Source organism: Tachyglossus aculeatus, chromosome 21 (genome assembly GCF_015852505.1).
Source record: "Tachyglossus aculeatus isolate mTacAcu1 chromosome 21, mTacAcu1.pri, whole genome shotgun sequence".
In the NCBI taxonomy this organism is placed as follows: domain Eukaryota; kingdom Metazoa; phylum Chordata; class Mammalia; order Monotremata; family Tachyglossidae; genus Tachyglossus; species Tachyglossus aculeatus.
Window position 1 is genome coordinate 68,233,374 of NC_052086.1, and position 20,511 is coordinate 68,253,884.

General features: G+C 45.9%; 1 protein-coding gene across 1 annotated transcript in view; it reads left to right on the forward strand.

The window, feature by feature from the left end:
* Positions 1 to 17,927, forward strand: part of GPR139 (G protein-coupled receptor 139) — a 37,102-nt gene extending 19,175 nt beyond the window's left edge. Inside the window, exon 2 of the mRNA XM_038763296.1 lies at positions 13,814 to 17,927. Within this exon, the coding sequence (XP_038619224.1) occupies positions 13,814 to 14,748 (935 nt within the window). The 3' untranslated portion in view covers positions 14,749 to 17,927. The remainder of the gene's footprint in view (positions 1 to 13,813) is intronic.
* The last annotated feature ends 2,584 nt before the right edge of the window (positions 17,928 to 20,511 follow it).

A 20,511-nucleotide genomic window follows, 5' to 3' on the forward strand; every position in this document is an offset into this window, starting at 1 on the left:
GCCCTCCTTTCCTCTTTTCCCACTCCCTCCTGCATCACCTTGTAGTGGATTTGCACCCTTTAGCAGTGTGGCTCAGTGGAAAGAGCAACGGGCTTTGGAATCAGAGGTCATGGGTTCAAATCCCATCTCCGCCAACTGTCAGCTGTGTGACTTTGGGCAAGTTACTTAACTTCTCAAGGCTTCAGTTACCTCATCTGTAAAATGGGGATTAAGACTGTGAGCCCCCGTGGGACAACCTGATCACCTTGTAACCTCCCCTAGTGCTTAGAACAGTGCTTTGCACATAGTAAGCACTTAATAAATGCCATCATTATTAGTATTATTATTCTCCCTCAGCCCCTCTGCACTTAGGTATACATCCATAATTTATTTATTTATATTAATGTCTGTCTTCCTCTTCAGACTGTCAGATTGTTGTGGACAGGGAACGTGTCTACCAAGTCTGTTACTCTCCCAAGCTTTGCACACAGTAAGCACTCAATAAATAGGATTGATTGATTGATTGATTGATTAGCCCTGCCTGCATGTACAAGGGAAGATGAAATAACCTCTCAAGATCACTTTGATTCGGGCATTAATGGTCAGAAATTCAAAAGTCCTGGGCCCTCTTTCAAATGGACCTCAAACACAACCTTATTCCTGTCTCTCTTTCTCTCTCTCTCTCTCCCAACTCACTGGTTTCTTTTCCATCTTCCCATGTCTCCCATAACCCAAATGGAAAGAGAAGTAATTCCTGTTCAGTAAAAACAGGATCAGTTTCAAAAGGAACTGGAGATGCTCCGAATTGCGATACTCCATACATGTCTTCCCTTCTTCCAGCTGTAACCCATCTGTCTTTTCAGTGATGTTTCTTGTGGGTTTTCTGTCTGGCTTGCTTGCCAGCTCTCTGAAGCTCTCCAACAGGTAACGTTTCACTCCTGGCTTGTACCATATTCTGGAAGGCCCATTCCATAATAAATCTGCTCTTCTCACCAGCAAATAATCAGACATTCACAGTACCAAGGGCTAAATTCAGGAGAAAGAGATTCATGGGGTGGGAGCGGGGTTGTGGGAGGCCTGTTGAAACCTTGAAGAATGCTATTTCATATGGGATGGTGCCTACTGCCTAATAGATGCCTCAGTACAACACAGCAGCATCTGATCAGGGTGAGAGAGGAGGCTGTCTGGAGTGGAAAACTTAAGATTCGGAATGAGGAGGAGTTCATCCAGACAGATTTAGAGCATCATTATATGACCGTTTCAACCCAACCTCCTTTAGGAGCACACACCTAGAACCCTTAGTGGCCAACTCTTGGACGTCAGTAAAGAACCTTGGGCCAAAACTCAGTGCTCTGAACCTTAGCCTCGCTCCATCATCATGGTGATGGATGAGGGGGCCAAATATAATCCAGGGGCCACGGGAAAATGATTCTACAGGAATAAAGCTTTCTGTCCCTTTTTCACACTCCTCATTCCACCAACTGTCAGCTGTGTGACTTTGGGCAAGTCACTTAACTTCTCCATGCCTCAGTTACCTCACCTGTAAAATGGGGATGAAGACTGCGAGCCCCACGTGGGGCAACCTCATCACCTTGTAACCTCCCCAGTGCTTAGAACAGTGATTTGCACATAGTAAACGCTTAATAAATGCCATCATTATTATTATTCCCTGCCTGATAATGGGATTGGTATCATTAAGCTCTTAGTACAGTGTTTTGCACATAGTAAGCACTCAATAAATATGATTGAATGAATGAATGAATCTAGTTTAGGGAATCCCAGAGGGAAACAATTCCCCCTGCCCCCAGAGGTGAGGTGTAATGGGACTTCAGCAGGGGGATTTGCATCCCACAGATCTGCTGATCCCTTCTTTGCTTAGGTCTGGAGGTTGCCATGATTACCCAGGGGACCTTCCCCCCAGTCAGGAAACCAGGGAGATACAATGGACAGGCCAGACTGTCAGAGTGCATGGGCAGCAACCAGGTCCGATGGATTTGTCGAGAGAAGGTTCATTGATTGCCTGGCCTGCATCTTGGGCCATGGCCAATGCTGAGAGGCAGGCACGGACTCAGTTTCCCTGCAATTGTGAGTCAGACCCAGTCCTGGCTGCCCGACACCTTTGCTCCCATTGTTGACACATTGGCAAGGTGGGCCCCTTGAGGCTCTGGCTGGCCCCACCAGAATTAGCCGTGGCCAGAAGCTGCATGGCTTAGTGGAAAGAGCCCAGGCTTGGGAGTCAGAGGTCGTGGGTTCTAATCCCAGCTCTGCCACTGTCAGCTATGTGACTTTGGGCAAGTCACTTAACTTCTCTGTGCCTCAGTTACCTCATCTGTAAAATTGGGATCAAGACTGTGAGCCCCAAGTGGGACAACCTAATAACCTTGTATCTATCCCAGCTCTTAGAACAGTGCTTGGCATATAGTAAGCGCTTAACAAATACCAACATTAATTAATTAATCAGAGACCTGGGCCCACTTTAGGGTTCAACAACAACAACAACACAAGGGACTGAAGGGTTTTGAGAGGGATTTGTGGGATAACCGTGCAGACAAGTAGATGGAAAATAAGCTCTAAAAGGAAAGGTTAAAGGAGTTGGAATTAGCTGAGGGGCAGTCAGATAAGTCGATGAAGGGTCACCTCTCAAGAGAATCACAACCAGCTAATCTCTAACTCCTCTAGGGGGGCCATTCCCTTGGTTTTATCCTGGACAATCAGGTTTTCACCCAGTAGGTCACTCCTACCATTGATTGGCCTCAGCTCCTTCCATTGATTGGCCCCCATGTTTGCAGGGGTCTGGGGGTGGGGGGGATGGGAAAATGTGATAGCCCTGAAGTGACACCCTCTAGGCTCTACACATTTCCATCAAACATTCCCTTTGATATCATTAAATTAAGTTGCATAATCTGAGTCCCGCATGGAATTTAAAGCAGAGCTGTTACTTCTGGGGTGACAATGAGACAACTGGCATTCCCAAATACCATCCCTGGCCACCCTAATCTCCTCTGGGTGTGAAACCCGAGGAATCAGACAGACAGTGCAGAATAGTTAGAGAAGCAGCGTGGCTCAGTGAAAAGAGCACGGGCTTTGGAGTCAGAGGTCAAGGGTTCAAATCCCAGCTCCGCCAATTGTCAGCTGTGTGACTTTGGGCAAGTCACTTAACTTCTCTGTGCCTCAGTTCCCTCATCTGTAAAATAGGGATTAAGACTGTGAGCCCCAGGTGGGACAACCTGATCACCTTGTATCCCCCCCCAGTGCTTAGAACAGTGCTTTGCACATAGTAAGCACTTAACAAATACCATCATAAAAAAGAATAGTCAGACTGTGGTATATATTGAGGGGCCACTAGGACCTTGGATTGGACTTGCTCCCTTTATGTGCTCCTCCCTCAGCCTCACAGCACTTATGTACATAGCTATAATTTATTTATTTATATTAATATCTGTCTCCCCCTCTAGAATGTTAGCTCCCTGTGGGTAGGGAATTCATTCAATCATATTTATTGAGAGCTTACTGTGTGCAGAGCACTGTACTAAGCACTTACTTACTAGGGAATGTGTCTACCAAATCTGTCGTACTATATGCTCCCAAGCACTTAGTATAGTGTTGTGTCCACAGTAAGCACTCAATCCGTTCATTCAATCATATTTATTGAGTGCTTACTGTGTGCACAGCACTGTACTAAGCACTTGGAAAGTACAATTCAGCAACAAATAGAGACTATCCCTGCCCAACTATGATTGCTTAGTTAATTATTTTGTATGGATACACTACCAGAACAACTGTGGATGGAGGTGGGGCATTCTGGGAGAGATGCGTCCATGGCATTGCTAGGGGTTGAGGATAACTCGACAGCATAAGACAAGATCTACCCCAACCAATCAATGGCATTTATTGAGCACTAACTTTGTGCAGAGTACTGTCCTAAGCACTTGGGAGTGTACAATACAGTTAATAGACACTACTCTTGCCCATGAGGTATTTACAATCTAGTACTTAATACAGCGAATGGCACATAGTAAGTGCTTAGCAAATATTCATTCATTCATTCATTCATTCATTTAATTGTATTTATTGAGAGCTTACCACATGCAGAGCATTGTACTGAGTGCTTGGGAGAGTCCAATAAAACAATAAACAGATACATTCCATGCCCACAACCTGCTTACAATCTAGCGGGGGAGACAGACATTAATATAAAGAAATAAATGACAGATATGTACTTAAGTGCTGTGGGGCTGGGAGTGGGGGATGAATGAAGAGAGCAAGTCAGGGTGACACAGAAGGGAGACAGGAGAAGAGGAAAGGAGGGCTTAGTCGGGGAGAACTTCAGAGAGGTGCCTTCAGTAAGGCTTTGAAGGGGACAGAGTAATATTATTATTCTCTTTCCATCCTCCTCCTCATCCCCAAATGCTAGTCCTGAGGCAGGCTGGAGTCTCGGAATGACATTCTAGAAGAAATCCCCTTATTTAGGAGTCTGGAGGCTGAGGAATTGCAACTCACACCCTCCCAGATGGGCGAGGTGGAGCAGTGGGGACCGCAGCTGGGATTCCTGACAGTCATTTCATCAGATGAAGAGTCTCTGAGGTTGGAAGCAGGTGGCTAAACAGCTGCACTCATAAGCTTCCCCCTTTTAGATTATTCCTAGAGACTGCTGGCATACTGGGTAGCAAGGGATCACTCTCAAGGAAAGTCTGGGAGGACACGTAGGCTGGTCCCCCAGGCAGATAGCTCCTTCTCCCTCCTCCAGCCTAGGGACACCAGTGAGAGCCTAACTTATGAATCAGGCCAGTGCTGGGACTTCTGTGCTCATGGCTCCACCCTCTCAGAGCAGAGTAGGGAGTGGATGGCAGTATTTAGAAGCCAATATGTGATGGGGAGAGAGGGATGAAAGAGTTGGGGCAAGCAGAGAGAGGCTGGTGGAGGTGAAGGAAAGGCAAGAGGGAGTATAATCTGGAGACAGGGGAGGGAAATAAATGACAGGACAGCAAGCCAGAGCCAGGAAGTCCAAAGCCCCCCAAGAGCACTTGGATGGGGCAGAGAGCTGGAGCAGAGGAAGCAGGGACTAGAGAGGAGAGATGAGAGGCAGAGAGACCAAGATTCAATCATCTCCAGTGTGACAGTGTGAGACCCGAGAGGAATGGAAAAGGGAATTGAGCCTAGGGTCAGTGCCCCACCCAAGGGACCAAACTGCTTTGGGTTCTAATTTGCCAGATACAGAGGAAAAAACTGCCTGCTCATGCACCAGCTATGCTATCAATTAGCATGTGGTGAAATCTGACAGAGCAACCTGTGTTGCTCTTTCAGCTGCTACCGAAATTCTCCCCAGTTTGAGCACAGCAAGTCATGAGATTTGGGAAATTGGATTTCCCCAAGAATGTGTTCGGGAGACTTTGCAATCATGAAGTTTAGGCTTAATATTTACCAGAAAGCTTAAGGCTTCTAGATGACAATATTTGAGGAAAGGATTTGCTTTTTGGAAAGCTCTGACATTTTGATCACCGAGTTCAGTCGGGCTGGTGGGGAGGGAATTGGTTTGGTTTCCCCGGAAGTGGTCTGAAGAGCACAGTTTTCTTGCTGGGGAACCAGTCAGGAAATGGAAATGCAGGGAGAGATCCCACAGGGGTGCTCTCAGCAACCCTGCCCCACCCCATCAGCTCACTTATCTTTCCTCTTTAGGGTGTTAAAAATCCCATTATGGAAATCTAAGCTCATGCGGCATTTGGAAGTCAAGAGTTTCAGTAAATGTCAAGTGATAAGAGTGGAAAAACATTCCTGCTTCAGAAAATCCATCTGAGCCCTGCCTTACTGTCTCCCCGCCTCTCCTCTCTCAAATTTTAGGGATGCTTCTCCTACCCCTCAGAGGGTCTTGGGGGGAAAGCCACCTGACAAACAGTGTGTGGTGTAGGGTATTTGAGGGCTAGCATCAACAGAGAGGCAATTATGATAAAATCTGGAAAATGACTAATATAAATACCTAGCAATTTAATCTGCCATTAGATGGGACCTTATTGCTTAGTGCAGTAATTAAAATGGGGTGACATATGGAATGGTCTGGTTGTGTTGTGTTTTCCAAAGAATAGACAGAAAAAAGTCCACCTTGAAGTGAGCTCCTATGATGGAGAACACAGTATAGTAGGGCCATGCCTATTTATTGATGGCCATTACTTCCCTAAGGAGATGGGATGAGAATTATTACCCCCATTTTACATATGGGGAAACTGAGGTCGAGTCGATCTGAAGCCATACAAATCGGCAGAAGCAGTTAGGGAAAATCAACCCCAGTGCCCTTGCTCCCAGGCCAGTACACTTTCTAGTAAGCCACACTTTGGTCAACACTCCTTGCTATCTGAGTTAGCATGCAGACACATGATTGATCTGTGTTCTCCAGTGAAGAGGATTCTTGGTGGTGGATGGCTTTAGACCTGGCAGGTGGGGATGGGAAGGTGGATTTGTTAGGGAATTTATTAAGCATTTACTTTGTACTGAGCACTGTATTAACCTCCGGGGTAGATATATAATACCAGATCAGACAGTGCCCACCCAACACGGGGCTCACAAAAGTGAGGAAAAAGAGTCATCTTAGCCTCATTTTACAGATAAGAAAACTGAGCACAGAGAAGCGAAGGGACTTAAACTGAACCATAAGCTCATTGTAAACTTCCCCGGGCTCAGGTCATGCTGGATTGGCAAGTGGGCCCCTCATCCAACCATCTGGGCTCCAGTGGACAACACAGCTGCCTTTCTGTTTTTCCTTAAAGGGGACATGAGGGCATTCCTGCTCAAATACTGCAATCACTCTTCACTCTTTGTTAATGCAACTCTACATCCCTTTCTGGGGAGATGCTGCAGTTCATCACAGTGAAGCCTCTTCAGCAGTGCCCTGTCAAACCCAACACCACCATAGGGGCTTTCCTCTGCAGAGAGAGAGAGAGTTGGAGTTATCTGCTAATAATCTCCTCACCGTGCCTCGTTCTCACCTGTCCCGCCGTCGACCCCTGGCCCACGTCATCCCCCTGGCCTAGAATGCCCTCTCTCCACACATCCGCCAAGCTAGCTCTTTTCCTCCCTTCAAGGCCCTACTGAGAGCTCACCTCCTCCAGGAGGCCTTCCCAGACTGAGCCCCCTCCTTCCTCTCCCCCTCCTTCCCCCTGCCTTACCTCCTTCCCATCCCCACAGCACCTGTATGCATGTATATATGTTTGTATGTATTTATTACTCTATTTATTTTATTTGTACATATTTATTCTATTTATTTTATTTTGTTAATACATTTTGTTTTGTTCTCTGTCTCCCTCTTCTAGACTGTGAGCCCACTGTTGGGTAGGGACCGTCCCTATATATTGCCAACTTGTACTTCCCAAGCACTTAGTACAGTGCTCTGCACACAGTAAGCGCTCAATAAATACGATTGAATGAATGAATGAATCTTTGTCCCTTAGACTGTGAGCTCCTCACTGGCAGAGAACTATCTACCAACTCTGTTATATTGTATTTTACTATTCATTCATTCAATCGTATTTATTGAGCGCTTACTGTGTGCAGAGCACTGTTCTAAGTGCTTGGGAAGTACAACTCGGCAACAACATATAGAGACTGTCCCTGCCCAACAGCGGGCTCACAGTCTAGAAGGGGGAGACAGACAACAAAACAAAACAAGTAGACAGGTGTCTAAACCATCAGAATAAATGGAATTATAGCTATATGCACATCATTAATAGAATAGTAACTATGTACAAGTAAAATAAAGTAATAAATATGTACAAATATATACAAGTGCTGTGGGGAGGGGAAGGGGTTAGGGCAGATGGAGGGAGGGGTGGCGCTGGGGAGGAGGAGAGGGAAAAGGTGGCTCAGTCTGGGAAGGCCTCCTTGAGGAGGTGAGTTCTCAGTAGGGCATTGACGGGAGGAAGAGAGCTAGTTTGGCCGATGTGTGGAGGGAGGGCACTCCAGGCCAGGGGAAGGACATGGGCCAGGAGTCGATGGCGGGACAGGCGAGAACAAGGCACAGTGAGGAGGTTAGCAGCAGAGCGGCTGAGTGTGTGGGCTGGGCTGCAGAAGGAGAGAAGGGAGATGAGGTAGGAGGGGGCGAGGTGATGGACAGCCTTGAAGCTGAGAGTGAGGAGTTTTTGCTTGATTCGTAGGTTGACAGGCAACCACTGGAGATTTTTGAGGAGGGGAGTGACATGCCCAGAGTGCTTCTGTACAAAGATAATCCGGGCAGCAGAGTGAAGTACAGACTGAAGCAGGGAGAGACAGGAGGATGGGAGATCAGAGAGGAGGCTGATGCAGTAATCCAGTCGGGATAGGATGAGAGATTGTACCCGCAAGGTAGCGGTTTGGATGGAGAGGAAAGTGCAGATCTTGGTGATGTTGTGGAGGTGAGACTGGCAGGTCTGGATGACGGATTGGATGTGTGGGGTGAATGACAGAGCAGAGTCAAGGATGACACACACACTTAGTACAGTACTCTACATACAATAAATGCTCAATAAATACAATTTGTTGATTGCCATTCAGGAAAGTGTACAATTGTAAGAGGTGACTAGGGTTTATTATTATTATTATTATTATTATTATTATTATTATTATTATTATGGTATATGTTAAGCACTTATTATGTGCCAAGCACTTTCTGTTTAGGCTGGAGTTTTTCAGGTATAATCCTATTCCTGCAGCTGATCCCTGCCTTCAATCAAATACATCTTTTGGCTGAAAGACAAAAGCAAACTCACACACACACATGCACACACAGATCACACGCAGATTCTCTTTTGGTGTATTTCTCTTTCTTAAGCTAAAAGCTGCACTGGTATCACTTTCTGTTTTCTCTTCACTCCATTTCCTATTTCTCTCATTAGAGTATGCTTAAATTGTCAGGCTTTAATCATTCTGAGTTCCGAGCTCGGAATGTCTCAAAGGGGTTGTGCTCTGAAATCTAAGAAATAAGTACAAAACTGGTACCCATGGAAATGGATAAGATGAGAATTTCTTGGGTTTCCTCAGCTGTCTCTTCTTTCAACAAATCAGTTCCCATAGCACAGAAGTGAGGAGGTGTGATTAGGGGAGAGAGAAGAGAGGGGAGAGAGTCAGTCATTAGTATTTATTGAGCACTTACTGTGTGCAGAGCATTATACAAAGCACTTGGGAGAAAACTATGTAACAGCGTAACAGACACATTTGCTGCCCACAAGTTGAGAGTCTAGAGGGTTAGAGAGCGAGAGAGAGAGAGAGAGAGAATATGTCTGTTTGTGTGTGCATATCATTTGTCTGGTTCATCCTATCCCAAGGAGTGGGGGAAGGGGAGTGTTGGGTTGAAGCATTTTTAGCTATTTCCTCAATGAAGTAAGTTGTGCTAATGTGTATTTAAATTGTATGATTGGCCTTTTTCACACCATCTACTCAAAGGTTTCACTAAGTTATTTTTTTCTGAAAAAAAAAAAAAGGTTGCCAATCCCTGATCTCAAATATTTCTGTCTGCGGGGTATTGAGAACTGGCCACTGAATCCCACTGGTTCTAGAATAATAATAATAATAATAATAATAATAATAATGGCATTTATTAAGTGCTTACTATGTGCAAAGCACTGTTCTAAGCGCTGGGGAGGATACAAGGTGATCAGTTTGTCCCACGGGGGGCTCACAGTCTCCATCCCCATTTTACAGATGAGGTAACTGAGGCCCAGAGAAGTGAAGTGACTTGCCCAGAGTCACACAGCCGACAGTTGGGCAGAGCTGAAATTTGAACCCATGACCTCTGACTCCAAAGCCCGGGCTCTTTCCGTTGAGCCACGCTGCTTCTCCAGGTCTTCTAGAAGGCCCGCAACTCCCAACCCTCCACTCCAACTGTGAATGCCATGCTCATCGACAACAGCTCAGGGAGTCATTCTCCTGCTTTAGAGGATGAACAAAAATTTTCTGTTCAGCGACATCAGACTGCACCTGCTACTGCTCTGTAGGGAATGATGGAGACTGACCGAAGAGCTCAGTGCAGCCCATCAACACGACTGCAAAAACCAATCAAACGCATGTTGGATGGGTGCTGCGTTACACTTTTCCTCCTTCCTCCTGACCTAACCTGAAGGACTGTGGTACAGACAGTCCCATATTGGTCTCTCTGGGGCTACAGAAGTAGCAGGATCTGTCTTTGGGCTCCTCGCATGGTGTCTGAACAGTGTTTTTCTGCTCGGAGTGAAGACCTCCTACATATGTACAATATGGATGAGTCTGTTCATTGGATCAGTCCATCCCAGGAATGAACTCCCACCATTAGCAGCCTCATTTCACAAACATCCAAGCTATGGGGATTTTTTTTAATGGTATTTGTTAGGTGCTTACTATGTGACAGACACTGTACTAAGCACTGAGGTAAATACAAGCTAATTAGGTTGAACACAGACCATGTCTCCCATGGAGCTCACAGTCTTAGTCCCCATTTTACAGGTGAGCTGAGACCCAAAGAAATTAAGTGACTTGCCTAAGGCCAAACAACAGACAAGTGGTCAAGCTGGGATTAGAATGCAGGTCCTTCTGACTCCCAGGACTGTGTTCTATCCACTGAACCACTCTGCTTTCACATTTGATACCTCCTACCCACACAGTGGGGAGTACAAGGTTCCTTCTGCCGCTGCCTAGAATAGAGAGTGAGTCAGAATAAAGGTGAGCTAGCAATGTCTGCCTCTTACCCAGAAGCTTCTGTTCCCACTCTTCCAGAACAGTGCTTGGCACATAGTTAAGCGCCTAACAAATACCATCATCATCATTATTATTATTATTCCAGGCTGCATAGAAAGGAAAGGGGCTCCAGGAGGGTTCCACCATTCCTGGCTGAAGGGAGTCTACACCTCCATTACAGTATTTAACAACACCTCCCGTCCTCCATCAGAAAATTCTTGCTCCCTTGCCTGAATCTTTCACATCATAGTTCAAGCCCCTCACTGCCATAGGCATAAAGGGGGCTGTTGATGGGATTCATAACGGACCCTTCAGGCAGTAACGTGGGGTCACTGTCTGCTGGGAAGTAGAAGGGGCAAATGGGCCAATGGTGTGGAGCCTTCAGAGAGAGGATGGCTCATTGCGAATGGACCCTTTGTGCGGCTGGTCAATGATGAAGTATCTCTAGCCCCAAGATCCCTCACCCGACTCCCACTACCCAGCCTGAAGGAAGGGGGAAGGATCTAAGCAGATATCCTAGCCACTTTTACTAAAGCCCAACTGCTCCCAGCCCCTGAGATTGCAGGAGAACACAGTATGTACCAAAGCCACTTGGTGGGGCTACTGGACAGGAGGAAGATGATCCATTTTGTTCCCTGTTTTGGCTGCCTTGCTTCTTCTCATGGGTCATCCCCATGGGGCCTGAGAGAATGCAGCTGCCTGGCCGGTCCTCTGGGATTTGCTGGAGTCCAGAGTGCTGCTCAGGACTGCTGCAAAGCCTGACAGCTTGGGGTGAGCACTGCCATATCCAGTGAATACTGGTCCCAAGACAGCAATGAGGTCATCACGGAATCTCCCAGCCCTCTCTCACCTCATTCCCTGAGTCAGGAGACCACGGTCCTAATTTCGGCTGTGGCGCTTAACTGCTGTGCAACTTTGAGCATGTTACCAGTCTTCTCTGGGCCCCAGTTTCTTCATCTGCAAAATGGGGATTTGATACCTATTCATCATTCCTCGCAACCCCTGTTAGACTGTGAACCCCGCACAGCACAGAGACCATGTCTGATCTGATCGTATTGTACCTACCTCCCGGGCTTAGCCAAGAGCATGGCAAATACCACCATTATTAAGGTCAGCAAAGAATGGGGACAGGGGAGAGCTTGGCGACCCAAGGACAGGGCTGGAGGAATGGAGTTCACATCTCTGGGCTCACATCTTTAATCTGGCTTGGTCCCAGATCCATCCTCCTGGAATTCTGGGGAGTCAGTCAACCAATCGTATTTATTGAGCACTTACTGTGTGCAGAGCACTGTACGAAACGCTTGGGAGAGTACAATTCAACAAAAAGCAGACACATTCCCTGCCCCCAACGAGTTTACAGTCTAGAGGGGAGCAGCTTGGAGCAGCCCATTGTAATGAAGGATGGAGGGGAGGGTCCCAGCTCCAACCAGATCCATGTGTTGATGTCAGGATCCAAGGACCCAGGAACAGCTAGGCCCTGCCTCAGCAAACAATTGCCACAGGGGGCTGACCCAAGCAGAGAGAGTGGGTGGTTCTAGGTTTCATTCCACCCCAGGCTCCTGGAAAGCCTGGAGTTTCCTGTTGTCCTCACCGTCAGTTAAATTCTTCTCTGCTTTAGGGGATACTCTAGGCTGCAAGTTCCTTCCAGGGGTCCATTTTTGCACACCATGAACAAAAGCCCCAGAATGCTTCCTAATCAAGTGGATAAACTTCTCTATCCACTCAGTTTCAAAGGAGCTGGAAATTTGAGCGTTCCCTTATTGTGCATGCAATTTAGAGGTTGAGCTATTAGCAAGTTGATTAAGGCAAGTTTTCCAAGTGGTGGGTAGGGAGAGGAGCCACTCCACTCCACTCATCCTATAATGGGATTTGAGCACTTCCACCCTTCCCCACTTCGTAATAAATTTCCCAGAGCATTTTTTAAAAAGGTGGGGAAGGAGATTCTGAAAGCCTGTTGTAGCTCAGCCTCTCAGCGATCCTGGCGAGCAGAACAGGTCAGCGTGAGGGCACCAGGCCCCCAATCTCACGTGGAAGATGATAGAAAAGCCTCCCTCCTGAGTCATGGTGGGAAAGGTTTCTCTGCCTTCAGCCCAATCCGCACCAGTTCCACCACCTAAGCAAGCTAAGAACTGCTCTGGCAGAGCACTGTTCTGCTAGAGACTCTTTCATCTCATTCTGATTTCTAATTTCTGCCTTGCGGTTCAGTTGCCATCTGCATTCCTTCAGAGAAGCGGTGTGGCTCAGTGGAAATAGCCCGGGCTTGGGAGCCAGAGGTCATGGGTTCTAATCCCAGCTCCGCCAGTTGTCAGCTGTGTGATTTTGGTCAAGTCACTTAATTTCTCTGGGCCTCAGCTACCTCATCTGTAAAAAAGGGAAGTTAGACTGTGAGCATCACGTGGGACAACCTGATCACCTTGTATCTCCCCCAGCACTTAGAACAGTGCTTAGCACATAGTAAGTGCTTAACAAATACCATTATTATTATTATTATTTAGCCAAAATGTAAGAGTAGCTCTCGGAGTCCACTGGGGCTAGCTGGACTCAAGTTGATCCTTATCCAGCTTTGCCTAGCTCCAGTGAAGCAGTGTTTGATACTATAAAACAGCCCCACCAAACCCACTTCACCAAGCATGTTACTCTCCACTTCGAAGCTCTACTACAAACCCACCTTCTTTATGATGCTTCTGAACTGTTCTCCCTGTACTAAGCACCTGAACGTATAGAGTAGAAGTTGTAGATATGACTGCCTTCAAGGAGCTTATAATCCAAAAAGGCATAAAATTATGGGGCCTCGGGAGACCATTCATTCATTCACTCATTCATTCAATTGTATTTATTGAGCGCTTACTATGTGCAAATCACTGTACTAAACATTTGGGAGACTATAACAATAAATAGACATATTCCCTGTGCACAGTGAGCTTACACTGTAGAGGGGGAGACAGGCATTAAGATAAATGAATACATAAATGCGTACATAAATGTGGGCAGGGAATGTCACTTTTATTGTTGTGTTGGACTTTCTCAAGTATTGTCTGCTCTGCACACAGTAAGCGCTCCATAAATACAATTGAATGAATTAATGAATTAATTAATAAATTACGGATAACAAACAAGACTAGTAGGGTTTCAGCACTAACGACCTCTCTTCTTATCCCCACAGCGAACATCCTGACTGTCATCATCCTTTCCCAGCTGGTGGCTCGGCGACAGAAATCCTCCTATAACTATCTCTTAGCCCTCGCGGCGGCTGACATCCTGGTCCTATTCTTCATCGTGTTCGTGGACTTTTTGCTGGAAGACTTCATCTTGAACAAGCAGATGCCTCAAGTCCCGGACAAAGTCATCGAAGTCCTGGAATTTTCTTCCATCCACACGTCCATCTGGATTACCGTTCCCCTCACGATAGACAGGTACATTGCGGTCTGCCACCCCCTCAAATATCACACCGTCTCCTACCCGGCCCGTACTAGGAAAGTCATCATCAGCGTCTACGTCACCTGCTTCTTGACCAGTATCCCCTACTACTGGTGGCCCAACATTTGGATCGAAGACTACATCAGCACCTCCGTGCACCACGTCCTCATCTGGGTTCACTGCTTCACCGTCTACCTGGTGCCCTGTTCCATTTTCTTCATCTTAAACTCCATCATCGTGTACAAGCTCAGGCGGAAAAGCAATTTCCGACTTCGGGGATACTCCACGGGGAAAACCACCGCCATCTTGTTTACCATCACCTCCATTTTCGCCATGCTGTGGGCCCCCAGAATCATCATGATCCTGTATCACCTTTACGTCTCCCCCATCCACAACAGCTGGCTGGTGCATATTGTATCAGACATTGCCAATATGCTGGCCCTGCTGAACACGGCGATTAATTTCTTCCTCTACTGTTTCATTAGCAAGCGATTCCGCACCATGGCCGCGGGCACCCTCAAGGCTTTCTTCAAGTGCCAGAAGCAGCCTGTTCAGTTCTATACGAATCATAACTTTTCCATTACCAGTAGCCCTTGGATCTCCCCTGCCAACTCCCACTGTATCAAAATGCTGGTTTATCAGTATGATAAAAATGGAAAGCCTATAAAGATATCCCCCTGACCTGGGGGGAGCAGTTGCTAGCTGGCCCCCGCCCCTTCACCTTCAGCTCCCCTTCTGGGGTGTGATCACCTCACCTAGACAAAGCTGAACCTGCTCTTCCTGAGAGAGGGAATTTGATTTCGCATCTCCGTCGGCTGAAAGACGTTCAGGGTGATAGATGGGAAGCATGGTAGGTGGGTAGGAATGGGAGGAGAAGCCTTGGTCCTTTCCAAGTCGAGGCAAGAACTACCACCCCGACCATTTCATACCACCACATAGGCTATGCACCCCCCCAGACCTCAAGACTGTGCCGTTCAGTTACTCCCAAGTCGGTGCTCGCTCGAATCTTAGCGTCACACCTTGTGGGGGAACAGCACTTTTTACAGGTTCCCTCAGCCCCAACAGGGCTTAATTGAAAACACGTTCTTTACGAAAAGAGCTGATGTGACCGCCAGAGCCCAGCTCTGAACGTGAATGTCCTTTTTGTATTTTTCAAGGAATCACTTGCGTTGTGTGCACTTGCCAATACAAAGGTTGCTGACCTGAACTCTCTCCACCCATCTGCTGCTGGTGTCCGAGGTGACCTTCTGCTGGGTTTGGAGGCCCCAGGCAGTTTCTGAACCCTTATCCCTCTCTACCCTCAGCAGGTTCTCTTTGGAAAAGGCTCTCCATAAAACTGCTCCATCCTCCGTCTGCCTGGGGTAGGCAGGGGAGCAGGGGGATCAAAAGCCATTCTGCAAATTGCCATTATGGATAGAATTTTATTTATTTGCCTCATCCCAAGGCAGAGATAATGTCTCGGGAGGAGAAAATAAGAATTCTTGAGCCCAGAACAACAAAAAAAGCACATTCTTGCCATTAGTTTTAATTAGGCTTGTCATAAGCTTTTGTGTATGAAGACTTCCATAGCTTTACAGTGTTCTATGTTTTAATCTAGAAAAGCTTATTGTTGTTATTGGAGAGTCTGATGTAAGCTTTTACACACAAGCCTCTTATGTCTAGAGTTTCAGGCCTGCTCTTAATGGGAGACACAGAGTGGTGAGCCCGAGTCCCAGGGGTCACGTTGCTTGTAGAGGTATCCTCCGTTTGCTTTAATTGAAACGGCTTCAAAAATTGCCTCAGTGATTTAGGCATCGGTCACTGGAGCCCCTCAAGGGTGAGGAGGAAACACCAACTCTCCCTAAGAGTTCTTACACACAGTAGGCATTTCCAAATATGAAATGAAAGCTGCTTATATGTAAGGACAGTACATCACTTAAGCTTTTCTCCCAATTTTTAATTGACTGGTGGTCTGGTAGGGATTGCTTTACTCCACATCTGGGCTAATAACCCAGACCTTGGGAAGAGATGAGGTTCTGTTTCCTCACTTGGCCAAAACTAGCACAACGATGTCAGTTAATAGGAGCTTCTCAATGGATAATAATTGCAAGCGTGCGTGTGTGAGTGCACATGCACGCACATACACGAGACTGGGTTTACCTGGCTCCTGGTGCCAATTTCAAGAAGGAAACTCTCGTTAGGAACTCCCTTCGATTTTCCACACTGCTCCCAAGGTTAAGTTTGCCTGGTATCAAATGACTTTCAGTCTGTACCTTCCACGGCAATTCTGGAGATTCTGACCCTGATGCTTTATAGTACCAAGTAAAAATTGGACCCTTGATCTATTGTTTTCCAAATGTTTCCTAAATTTCTGAGGCAACTTAGGGAATGGTCTACTTCTCTACTCTGAAGTGAGGAGAGTAGTAGTAGCAGTAGTGGTAGTAGTATTTGAGTACCCGCTTGGTGCCATGCACCGTACAAGGCACTAGGAAAGTTCAGAATAACGAAGGGACTCATTCCCTGCTCCCAAGGAGCTTACACTCTAAAAGAGGGAGGAGAGGAGGAAAGAAGGATAAAAATTTCCTCTGAGTTCTAAATTTGTTCACCCACATGATGTCCATCCGTAGGACAGCGTTTGTGATAAACATTCAGGGAGAGAATACCCCACTTCAATGTGCCGTGAACCCCCAGATGGCTAAGGAAAAATCATCTCTTTGCTGACTTGCTAATTTTTTAGTGTGTGTGAGTTCTACCTATTTTCCCTACGTCCCACCATCCCTTTGAGAGGATTCCTTCTTTGTGAATCGATTTTAACCAAAGGGTCTCTATGTGAAATAGGTCTATTTATTTTTGAAAAGACTAGTTAGTGACAAGGAATGTTATTTGGAGTTCTACGTGACTGAGTCCAAGTGCAATACCTGTTAGGATTAAGCGATTCATTTTTGAGAATGTATTTAACATGAAACCTGATATTTATATGAATTTCATTATTCTACTTATAGCATTACTCACACATGAATAATTGAATGCTTTAATTTAAAAAAAAAACAAATGCCCCACTGGGGGAAGGAATGCAGTCTGTATGCTCTAATTTATTACTTTTCTTATAATGATAGAATAGCTGTGAAATCCGACTGTTTTCCTTCTGATTATATTTTATATTTTGATAAACAGTATTTAAAAAGAGGTCTGATTTTGTGAAGTCATTCCACTGAATTATTGGAGTTTTCTGAGTATAACTCATCAAATGGCCTTGAGTCATGCCAACTGGGTATGGACCTCATGAACCATTTGGTTTCAGTGAATTTGAGGGCTTTACTCACTAATAGTAATAGTAACGGTAAAATAAAGAGAATAAAATAATTTAAAAAAACACTCTGAAGCCTTTTCTTTCAGGCCAGTTTTGGGAAACGAAGCCTTGACTTTTGAAGTCTGCCATGTAGGAGCTGCTGTTTTCTGGTACTAAAGCTATTGCCTTATATTTGGTTTTGTGGCGTATCTTGGAAGACTGATGTTAACTAGCCCAGTATCTCGCTGTTATATTTGTACCTCCTATTGGACCTGCAGTAAATTTAAGCAAGCACATGCTGTCTTTTTTAGTGAACACCTGGAATCGAAACATCGTGGTGAAGAGGGCAAGGAAGACAGGCAGACAAACAGGAGGACTGAACTCTTTCTGCAGATTCCTGCAATTGGAAACAGCATCTCTGCCCAGTAGGAGTGTGTATGATGCGAACAGAACAGTTTAATGGAATGTTGGGTATTCCAGTTCTAAGAATGAGACTAACCATATTTTAATTGTAAATGTGAATATTTTCTTAAGTAGAGACTATATTGTGTTTGACAACATTGTTTGTATTTGAATAAATTCTGATCTGGTGCATGTTTGGCTCTTTAATGTCAGAAGCTACTTACTGGATCTTTGGCTTAGATGCTTTGATTTGTAGCTTTGATTACAAGATTGAGCTCTAACTTGGGCTCCTGAAAATATGTAAGCTCAGCAGGAAGTGGCCACATTTGCTATACAGGGATTCTAGAACAATCCCTATTTATAATTGTCATCAGCAGCAGCAGTGGATATTGAGCATCTATGGCCAATGTCGTACAAGGACCTAAATCAGTAATAAACATATAAAAAGATTCTCACATGTATGAACGGATTAGTCAGGGAACGACTGCTAGCAGTCATTGATGTATAGGGGTGGCTTTGAAAGAGGAGGTGTCTGCAGTTTGGAGGAACTGATGTAAGAAGTAATTCTGGTTAGGAGGAAAGGTGTGTCCAGTGGTAGAGAGACCTGAGTGAGGTGCAATTAGAAAATTTACTTTGGAGGAGTAAAGAATGAGGGCTGGTGAGAGGAAGGGAGAGCTGGTGGATAGTCACAGAACCCAGAGTTAGGAGTTTCTGTTTTATGCAAGGAACATTCATTCAATCAATCAATCAATCGTATTTATTGAGTGCTTACTATGTGCAGAGCACTGTACTAAGCGCTTGGGAAGTACAAATTGGCAACATATAGAGACAGTCCCTACCCAACAGGGGGCTCACAGTCTTTCATTCAGTAGTAGTTAGTGAGTGCTTACTGTGTGCAGAGCACTGTACTAAGCACTTTGGCAGAGTACAACAATAAATAGTCACATTCCCCACCCACAATGAATTTACAGTCTAGAGGAGGGGAGCCAGACATAAATACAAATAAATCAAATTACAGTTATGTACATAAATGCTGTGGGGCTGGGAGGGAGTAAGAGCAAAGGCACCAAGTCAGAGCCATGCAGAAGGGAATGGGAGATGAGAAAAGGTGGGGCTTAGGCTGGGAAGACCTCCTGGAGGAGACGTGCCTTCAACAAGGCTTTGAAGGGTTGCAGGAGAGCAGTTGTCTGCTGGATTTGAGAAGGAAGGGTGTTCCAGGCCAGAGGCAGGACGTGAGCTAGGCGTCGGTGGCGAGACAGGTGAGATCGAAACACAGTGAGAAGGTTAGCACTAGAGGAGTGAAGTGTGGGGGCTGGGTTATAGAAGGGGAGAAACAAGGTGAGGTAGGAGGGGGCAAGGTGGTGAAGTGTTTTAAAGCCAATGGTGAGGAGTTTCTGTTTGATGTGGAGGTGGACAGATAACCACTGGAGTTTTTTGAGGAGCAAGGTGACATGTCCTGAACGTTTCTGTAGAAAAATGATCTGGGCAGCAGAATGAAGTAGGGACTGGAGTGGGGAGAGACAGGAGGCTGATAGGTCAGCAAGGAGGCTGATTCAGTAATCCAGGTGGGATGGAATGAGTGATTGTATTAATGTGGTACCCGTTTGGATGGAGAGGAAAGAGAGGATGGAGTCAGTAGAGAAGTAGTCTCGCCCAGTTGATAGAACCTGGGAGTCAGAAGGATCTGGTTTCTAATCCCAGCTCCACCACGTGACTGCTGTGTGACCCTGGGCAAGTCACTTAACTTCTCTATGCCGCAGTTACCTCATCTGTAAAGTAAGGATTAAGACTGGGAGCCCCACGTGGGAAATGGACTGCATCCAACCTGATTAACGTATATCTATCCCAGTGCTTAGTATGGTGCCTGGAACATAGTAAGCACTTAATAAATATGATAACAACAAAACAGCCTGCTACCACTTCCTAAATACAGAACATCTGAGCAAGAAAGAGGAGAGTGGGAAGGTAAATTAATCAATCATATTTATTGAGCGCTTACTGTATGCAGAGTGTACAATATTGCAGAGTTGGTAGAGACGTTCCCTGTCCTCAGTGAGCTTGCTGTCTATAAATGGAAACAAACATTAATTTAAAAAATATGGATACACAAATAAGTGCTGAGGGGCTGAGGGTGGGGTGAAAAAGGGTAAAAAGCCAAATCCATGGGTGATACAGAAGGAAGCGGGTGTAGAGCAAATAAGGGCTTAGTATCAATATCATTAAATCATTTCTGCCCAGACTAGAAGCAAGAGGAGAGATTTAGTGACTTCTGAAGACTTTCTAGACTGTGAGCCCGCTTCTAGACTGTGAGCCCGTTGTTGGGTAGGGACCGTCTCTATAATGTTGCCGACTTGTACTTCCCAAGCGCTTAGTACAGTGCTCTGCACACAGTAAGCACTCAATAAATACGATTGAATGAATGAATGAAGAGCCTTTTCAGAAACAATGGAGTGTCTGAAAATTGTGAGGCCTCCAGAGGAAGGAGGAAGGAGGAAGTCCATTCCTGCACACAACACATAGTCCAACTGTGCAGCAAGGAGAGGGAACAGACAGAGAAGCAGGTGCTGAGAAGAATCCTTGAACCAGCTGCAGACACAGGTGACAGGGGTCAGACTCCACCCCATAAGCACAGCAGTGTGTGTTCCAGTTAGCTCTTCAGTGTCGGTGGGACCAGCCAATCCAAACATTGCTGTTTCTCCTTACTGCATCTGAGTGTGCAGCTTGGCCTAGTGGATAGAGCACAGGCCTGGGACCTAGAAGGGTGTGGGTTTTAA